The sequence below is a fragment of the Haliotis rufescens genome, unplaced genomic scaffold (assembly GCF_023055435.1).
Source record: "Haliotis rufescens isolate VD_foot unplaced genomic scaffold, xgHalRufe1.0.p SCAF_15, whole genome shotgun sequence".
NCBI classification, from domain to species: Eukaryota; Metazoa; Mollusca; class Gastropoda; order Lepetellida; family Haliotidae; genus Haliotis; species Haliotis rufescens.
The window spans coordinates 30,668,469-30,677,100 of record NW_025963835.1 but is presented as its reverse complement, the minus strand read 5'-3'; the positions used below and the strand labels follow the sequence as shown (position 1 = coordinate 30,677,100).

At 38.0% G+C, this 8,632-nt stretch overlaps 1 protein-coding gene across 1 annotated transcript in view; it reads right to left on the bottom strand.

Annotated features, from left to right (window-relative positions):
• Positions 1-852: 852 nt before the first annotated feature.
• LOC124131927 (mucin-5AC-like) overlaps positions 853-8,632 on the bottom strand; it is a 38,757-nt gene continuing 30,977 nt past the window's right edge. The window contains exons 19-23 of the mRNA XM_048396450.1: positions 8,523-8,621; positions 6,974-7,099; positions 5,169-5,243; positions 2,979-2,999; positions 853-1,752 (exon numbers count right to left, since the gene is read on the bottom strand). Coding sequence (XP_048252407.1) covers positions 1,739-1,752; positions 2,979-2,999; positions 5,169-5,243; positions 6,974-7,099; positions 8,523-8,621 — 335 coding nt within the window. The 3' untranslated portion in view covers positions 853-1,738. The remainder of the gene's footprint in view (positions 1,753-2,978; positions 3,000-5,168; positions 5,244-6,973; positions 7,100-8,522; positions 8,622-8,632) is intronic.

The following is an 8,632-nucleotide window of genomic DNA, read 5'->3' as shown; positions in this document are numbered from 1 at the left end:
GCCGGATATAGATTACAAACCCGTTTGATGATCGCTCATGTTTGGATCATCAAAGTCATAGAAAACCAGTTTACTATACTTAACTACAGAGAGACTGTATGGTCCGTTTGTAGTCTCGGCAGGTTTAAATCCGACTCTGACAATTCTCGTTAGTATTTGCACTTGTATTGTTCCGATAAATAGAGGCACAGATAAATATCACAATATTCCCTCGGATCATGGAACTTGGATTCTTTATTTGTCTGGAGGTAGAAAGCGAGGGGAAGAGAGGGAAGGGGGAGGAAGGGTGCGGGAGGATGTGTATCAACAGAGGCAGTGATGGTATACATGAACATCCTCGTGTCAAGAACCTGCTTCAAGCGTGTCAACAGACAGGGTATAACATTGAGAAACGTCACAAGATATCATTTGCAATGTTTGAACCTGCACTCGCAAAGAGTACCACGTATATGTGTCACGTACTTGCTTCATGTGTCTCAATAGAGACAAACATGTACATGCATGTGTTTCAATAGCTTTCTTCGTGTATCGTCAGGGGTTTTATACAATAACATATTAACATGTTCGTCACTTTGGAAGTTTCTATCATTTTGCCAACAAGCCTGATAACATTGTAATCATCCTCCCAGCTTTACCTGCATGTGGCATTAGAGAGGACGGAGGCCAGTGTAAGAACGGCGAACATCTTATAATTATATGTCCCTTTGTATGTCGCTTGGGCTAAATGAATTGTGCGCATTTGGGGGAAAATTACTTCGATTTAATAAAACCAAACGTACGACTGAAACATTCCAGAAATGCTCTCTCTTCTTCTTTCGGGAATGGTGAAATGGCAACACAGGAACTATGGAATTACACGGTGTCATACATTTATTAAAGCTTTTAGATACACGGTTTCTGATCACACACTCACAAACACGAAACACAAATCTCATAAAATACCATTAATGAATTAGGAATGTACAATCGTATCATAAAACAACATTCTTCCAATTCATGTCTATAAATTGTAAAAGGAGCGACTACAGTTTGTAGAGAGTGACAATTACCTCTTGCTCAATACAAAAATAAATTACAATAGATATTGCAACGTCTGTGGTGTTTAGATATGGATGAAATAACTTAATTAATATTATGCATGAAATGAATGGTGTTGACTAAATTATGATTTATACAGAATATTTCATGAAACCAACCGGCTATGTGCTATTTAAAATTCACGGGAAAATTCGTATTTACTTAAATGTTTACGCTTGAATCAACAAATAAAAACGTTTTTCACATATATTAACGATATTGTTGATCGTGGAGGGTTCATTACTTTACCGATTCTCCTATACAGCATTTCTGATCTGACCACAAAGAACAATATGCTGATATTTAAAGCGCCACATCACTATGTAGATACGACAAAACGATTTGTGTAACTTTCAACCTCATTGCGCCCATCTTTCCCATTCTCTATTTCTTTGTAAGTTTTATCATATGTCTATGGAAGGGAGTTTTCTAATTTCTAGGAACTTGTCCCCAATCCATGTCACTTAAGTGAATAAAATGTTAAAAATAAATTACTGTATGGCCATAAGACGAAACGATTAACCCTTCAACCTCCTCCCTTAAACCGATCACAAATACCAATGGACACATAACATTAACCCTTATAGCACAGACTATGTTCACATTGACAGGGTGTTGAAGTCAATATAGTTCCCTTGTTATGAAGTATCTTCAGAGGAGATCAATATTCATATTCTGAAACAAATAGACAACATATTGTTATTGCTGTACTAATCATTTTGTATCAGGTGTTGCCTTACCTGAAATAGTAGACATCGTGGATGCGATGTTCACAGTTGTAGTGTTAGTGTTTATGATGTTTAGTAGTTATGGTCACGTTGGAATTAATAACAGTAGTACTAGATGCAGTACAGTTGTAATTGCTGAAGTACTAGTGATAGTTCTTGAAGAAACACTAGCAGTAACTGAAGAAGCAGTAGTAATTGTAGTTGATGAAGTAGTAAAAAATGGTAGTTAATGAAGAAGCAATAATAGTAGTAAATGAAGTACCAATAATAGCAGTTGATGAAGTAATAATAATAGTAGTTGTTGAAGTAGTAATAATAGTAGATGATGAAGTAGCAATAGTAGTTCATGAAGTAGTAATAATAGTAGATGATGAAGTAGCAATAGTAGTTCATGAAGTATTTATAATAGTTGTTGATGAAGTAGCAATAGTAGTTGTTGAAGTAGTAATAATATTAGATGATGAAGTAGCAATAGTAGTTCATGAAGTAGTAATAATAGTTGTTGATGAAGTAGCAATAGTAGTTGTTGAAGTAGTAATAATATTAGATGATGAAGTAGCAATAGTAGTTCATGAAGCAGTAATAATGGTAGATGATGAAGTAGCAATAGTAGTTCATGAAGTAGTAATAATAGTATATGATGAAGTAGCAATAATAGTTGTTGATGAGGTAGTTATAATAGTAGTTGATGAAGCAGTAATACTAGTTGTTGATGAAGTGGTAATAATAGTAGTTGATGAAGTAGTAATAGCAGTAGTTGATGAAGTAGTAGTTATTGGGGTAGTTTTTTAACGTGGAGTACAGTTAGATCCTAATTGAGTCATCATATATTTGTATATGTAATATGGAGTTATCTCCCCTAGTCTGTTAAGTGCGTTGTTTCCATTAATTGTAACGAATTCTTGATAGATGAGTCAATATTTTCCTAGTTTCGCAATATATAAAGATTATATCATTTAACAAATGGACTCTTGTTTATACACCACAATGGAAAAGATGATTGAAACAGCAGATTTGAACTCCAGGTTAAATCTACAGATAACCTGATCCTACTTTCAAACACGGTCGGCTTATCTCCTCACTGCATGCACCGTCAGTTTCATTCGATACCGAAGCTAACTAAGAATCCAAAAACAGAAAGTAATTTCTCAAAGTAAAGATCCCGACACCTACCATACTCCTCGGAGCCGCCAGCTGCAAAATAAACATCACGAAGGTTACAATCAGGAAATAGTAATTGACACTGACATATGGCTTTACATTTTTTCTAGATTGACCCATGTTCTTACAACACCTTACGCATTTGTACATATAATACACAAAACCGCAAAAGAAACGTCTCGAAATGGAAAGAATTCATGAAAGATTCCCGTTCAAATATCAATGTATTTTGAAGGTATCTCGTTTTTGACATTAGTCTATCCAAATGGGATCTTTACGGCCAAAACGTGACACAAACATTGAGACAATTGATATATATACTAGTATATATCAATGACTTTGGCTACCTACAGGTGATGTACATAGCTATAGTTCATGAACGCAGGGAAATGTATTATATTGTCAACCGTTTGATTGTCGGTGCCTCAAACACTCATACATATTTCAACAAAGGATAAGTTTCAATTCGGAAAGTGCAATGTAAGAAATAGTGTAGTCATATATATCTGTTGATCAATCTATGTTTTTGAATACTTTTCAATTACCTTTAATAAATTACTGAAACAGTAGACATATTCCATATACCATTAGGTTTATATCATTGTATGCATCGGATTCCAATTGAGTAGATCATGATGTCAATCACTGGATTGTCTGGGCCAGACTCGAGTATCTACTTGCCGCCGTCATATCGCTGGAATATTGCTGAATGCGGCGTTAACAAAACAACCAAACAAAACAGTTGTACAACTACACATGCATTTGAAACGTGTATGTTCCTTCACACGGGCATATCGCTCCACATGATCAATGGCAGGCTTCATGAGTATCAGTGAACTGAGGTGGTAGGCATTACTTGGATAATCATGACATAAACTTTACAACCAAATTTGGAATACTGTAATACAGTGTTAACACTTTGCACATGTTCATCTATAAATGATTGAAGATGAAGGGGAGTGTGGAGAAAGATTCAACGTAATTCTTCCCACTGGAACTAATGTTATGCATGACGAAATTATCAGCTGTATTAGAACATTTGTCCACGAAGAAGCTAAACATTACTTATTTTTATACTCGTTTTACACTATGTTAGAAACATTATTAACAGAAAAATTGCAAGTGTCACTTGTTAAACTGAACATGGGTCATGAGTTTAGGTTTTATAGAAAACATATGTTGATGCTTCGATATCTACTATTTGTAATAGCTAACAATGTGTTAGTAAATTCATATTTTAGTAGTATAATACATTTTTATTATTTTATGACACCCAAGACAATCGCATCACAGAAATGTTATTACTTGACAAACTACATACAAATAAAACTATTTACATACATGACAATCTACTTATTGCACACTAACCTTGATTATTAATAAGGCCAAGGTAATTTGAGAAAGTAATTTACATGTTTCCTGAAATAGGACGTACACAACAAAGGTTATCCGAACTTTTTACAATTTGAAAGGGCGGTATGAACTGAGTGTCTTTGACCTAAAAATATCAACACGGATCAAAACACTCTCGGTGATATTCTATTTATCATCCAAAATGATTCTGTCAACATTTTCAGATCGTAAACAATAATAACCATTTTTAGACCTCTATTAACAATCTTTCAATGCCATTGGTTAATCCGTACCACGTGACAAAACAATACATTTCAATGGATACCCCCTAAATCAAATGTCTGACACTGACCATGGATATTGATTCGTCACATGATCAATCTTCTTAGTAAACTTTTTCAGTTTGTAACCAGTTATGAGTCGTGCCTCTAGTATGAAGTACAGCTAATCAGTCATTTGATTGTGACGTAATAAATGACGTGACAATGGTCTGCAAAGCATTGTGATGCAATTCCATTGCAGCGACATCACAACGGAGATGTCGATTGATCACATATCGCGTGTGGAAACCATTTTTGCATGATAAATATTTTGATTGTCATAGTATTTGCAAAAAACAACTTCTATTCTTTGCATTTTTGCTAAATTGAGTAGGATTTGAAATATGCATTCAAACATATATTTAAGATACATTAATATAACGTTTCATCATTTGTTTTAAAAGTGACATTCGTATACTCTTTTCGTATACATGGCCTTGTGACGACAGATCTATATCTGGACAAGGATGCATTATAATACAAAAGAGATATTATAGGTTTTTTTTATCGACATTGAATTTTTCCTCACCTTCCTCTTCTTCCTCGGCTTCCCCGGGCTCTTCTGTTGTAGTAGTTGTAGTTGGAAGTGATGTCGTTGTGGCGGCTGGTGATTGTGACATTGATATGTTATTAGTTTTTAAATTTTGTAAATATACACAAAGAAAAACGTTAAACCCTGAACATAACTGATACTGAAATATCCCCTTTTACAACAGCTGCACATTTAGTGAATATGTCGAAAATGGTGTTCCGTCGAAATGACGTCACATCGCAGCATGACATGCACGTGCAGCATGCCGTCCATGCAAATTTAAAAAGGCAGTATCTGTACACAGCCGTTGTTGGTATTTAACCACACTGTCTTGCACTGTTGAAGCATTATCTTTGAACATGGCACGAAGGAGGTTATCACAGGTTATTATTGGTATTCATTCGACAGTGATGACATACAAAAGCACAGGACGTCGACAAGGGTATCATTATACCGTAATCAGTAGCTAGACTGGTACAAAAACACGGGCAAACCAGTGTTGTACAGGATCTCCCACGGTCAGGAAGACCTCGCATGACGTCAAGGCGTGAGGACATGGCCCTGCTTCGGCTAGTAGGTTGTCAACCATTTGCAACATCTACTGTTCCCAACGGAAGGATATAAATCGGAGCAGTGAGGAATCTACTGAAATCGCCGGGAATAAAGGTAATCAAGCGTTCCTTTCTTACGGATCATCATCGAAGAAATCGTTTAGCATGCTGCTTGGCCCGGTGATCTTGGAATCAGAGGACTTGGCGAAGAGTCCATTGGCCCGATGAGAGCAGGTTCTAGCTCCATGTCACAGATGGCCGATTGAGGGGTTGGAGACATGTTAATACCCAGGAACATAAGACTGTGACACCGTTTATTTGAGATTTGGGGTTGCCTGTCACACGATTGTTAGCTGGATCTTTTCACCAGCCAAGACAACCTCAATGGTGATCGGTACATTGCTTCTGGGTATTTTATGAATGGAACACGCCATCTTATTACAGTATCAATACTAAATATATAGTGCTGACATCAAGCTTACAACACCAATACTGTATACGTAATAACGATAATTTAGCACTTTCTCCCTCTACTTGCTCATAAGCAGTTGCAAAGTACTAACGTCACTATTACGTGACTGGAATACGCCATCTCATTACAACATGTATACTGCATATATGGTGAAGACGTCAAACGTACAATATATATATATACACAGTCTAACCTCGTTCTTTCGAACTTGGATGTGTCGAAATCCAAATTAAGCAATAATTCCAGGTCCCCACGAGTTCGACACACTCAGGTTCGACTGAATAGTGATGACGGGAAGCTTACAACAACAATACTGCATATAAAGTGGAGACCGGAAACTAACAATACCAATGGTGAGTGAGTGAATTGGATTTAACGCCGCTTTTAACAGTATTACAGTTATATCGCGGCGTGTCAGCTTAATGGTGGAGGAAAGCTCGAAGTGATGCAGGTCTCAGACGTTTAGCACTTCGGTGAAACCCACGAGCACGGGTATGGTGCTGACAAACCTAGAAACATAATCGGGGCGAACCGTGATTGAACCCACAATCATAGGTTCCTGGCGTGCCCAAGGGACGCAACTCTGCACAGCGAATCACGGCGCCTTAGACGACTGGGCCACCAGTGCCCCCTATATAGTGGAGAGGTCAAGCTTACAATACCAATGCTGCATATACAGTGACGACATTAATCTTACACTACCAATACCACGTGTAGTGAAGACGTAAAGCGTGAAGCTTATGATGCCAAAACTGCGGACAGAAGCATCAGTAACTTACCTTGACTGCTTCTGTTTTTCGTTCTGGATGTCAGTATATTGTACACATGAATCAATCTGCTATACACGCCCTGGTCACTTCCCACGGCCTTTGTCGTTACCGGAGCGATGGTCGTGGATGACGGTTCTGCAACAAATTAGATACAAACTTAGCTACCTTTCCAGTCCCTGCAAACAAAGCTGTAACAACTGACTAAATGCTTCTGAAACACATGAATCACATTGGCACTGCTCTCACACACTGACTGCACTCGCCATTTTATTATCCTCGAGGGGGCAGTGGCGGTGGGGTAGCCTTGTTGTTTGCTCGGCTGAAGCCCACTGCTGGTGTTCCCCGCCGACATATCGTTAAAATAGTGATAAACGCGGCGTAAAACCATACTCACTCACCCAATTGCAACTGAGGGGGCGTGGGTGACCTAGGTGTGTAAGGCACTGTGACGTGCATAAAATGGCGTCCCTTTGGGTTGCAAAAAATCAATAGTCTTTGGTTCGAATCCCAGATTCGGCCTTCTCCTGTTTCTAGGTTTGTCAGCACCATACACTTTCTTCGTGGGCTTCCCTTCAGTTGTAGATGTCTAAGACCTCCATCACCTGCATTGTCGTGGAATTACTAAAATACTGTTAAAAGTGGCGTTAAACACAATCCACTCACGCATGATCCTTGTTATGATAGATCGTCACGATATGGCTGAAATATTGCCGATGTTACGTTAAACTTTAACTCACTCACTCATTGTTATGATAGCGAAATGAATACAAGGTACATGAGACAAGCCCACTCTATTCTAGGTCAGTTGAATTTAACTGTTATATTGACTTTATACTTCGACATATAGTTGCATTCGAGGGGAAGTCACAATTGTATTTCCTTCTCATGGAATATTCGACAATGCCCCCCAATAGTGACGAATTCAATGACTGTTGACAGTCCGGATGTCCGGACAGTTGACAGTGACACCAGGTGTTCACACAGTGTGTGAGAATATAAAGCATTTTCGCCGTCATGCATGTGCGTTACATGTCAACAAGAACATTGACTTAGATGTCGAACGATTCCATAGAATCGCTCTGTCGACCATTGTGTATACTACAACTCGAAAGGTTCTAATCCAAGAAAGCGTTGAGTACGAGGTACTCGAGCGTGATCTACGAGGTGGCCCCGTAAGCAAATAAAAAATATCAACGACAGAGAATAAAAAGTCTAGATGATACGCTGAAACAGATTCCACTGGACATAAAGGACAAAATAGTGATGAAAATTATTTGAATAGATAAGTGAAAATAAATAATGACACCAGGTGAAAAGGGTAAGCCTGTCCTGCGTAAGAAACGCTTAGTGAACGCGCGGTGAATGTATCATATATACAAGTGTTCTAACCACAAAGTTGGCAGTTTGTAACTGGAAACTAGATTAAACTACCGACAGATACAGGATATATATTTGTCGTATGCGGTGAGATGTTTTGGTTAAGGCGACAATCTGGCCTCTACCGTGGCGTTCAATTTACTTTTTATTTGTAGTGTTTTGCATGGATAATACAACCAACCTTCCTCTGCTTCCTCGGCCTCTTCCGTCGTCGTTGTTGTTGTTTCATATTCAAAGGCGGGTGATGTTGCAGATATTGAAGATGGTGCCGTTGTAATATCTAAATTTGAG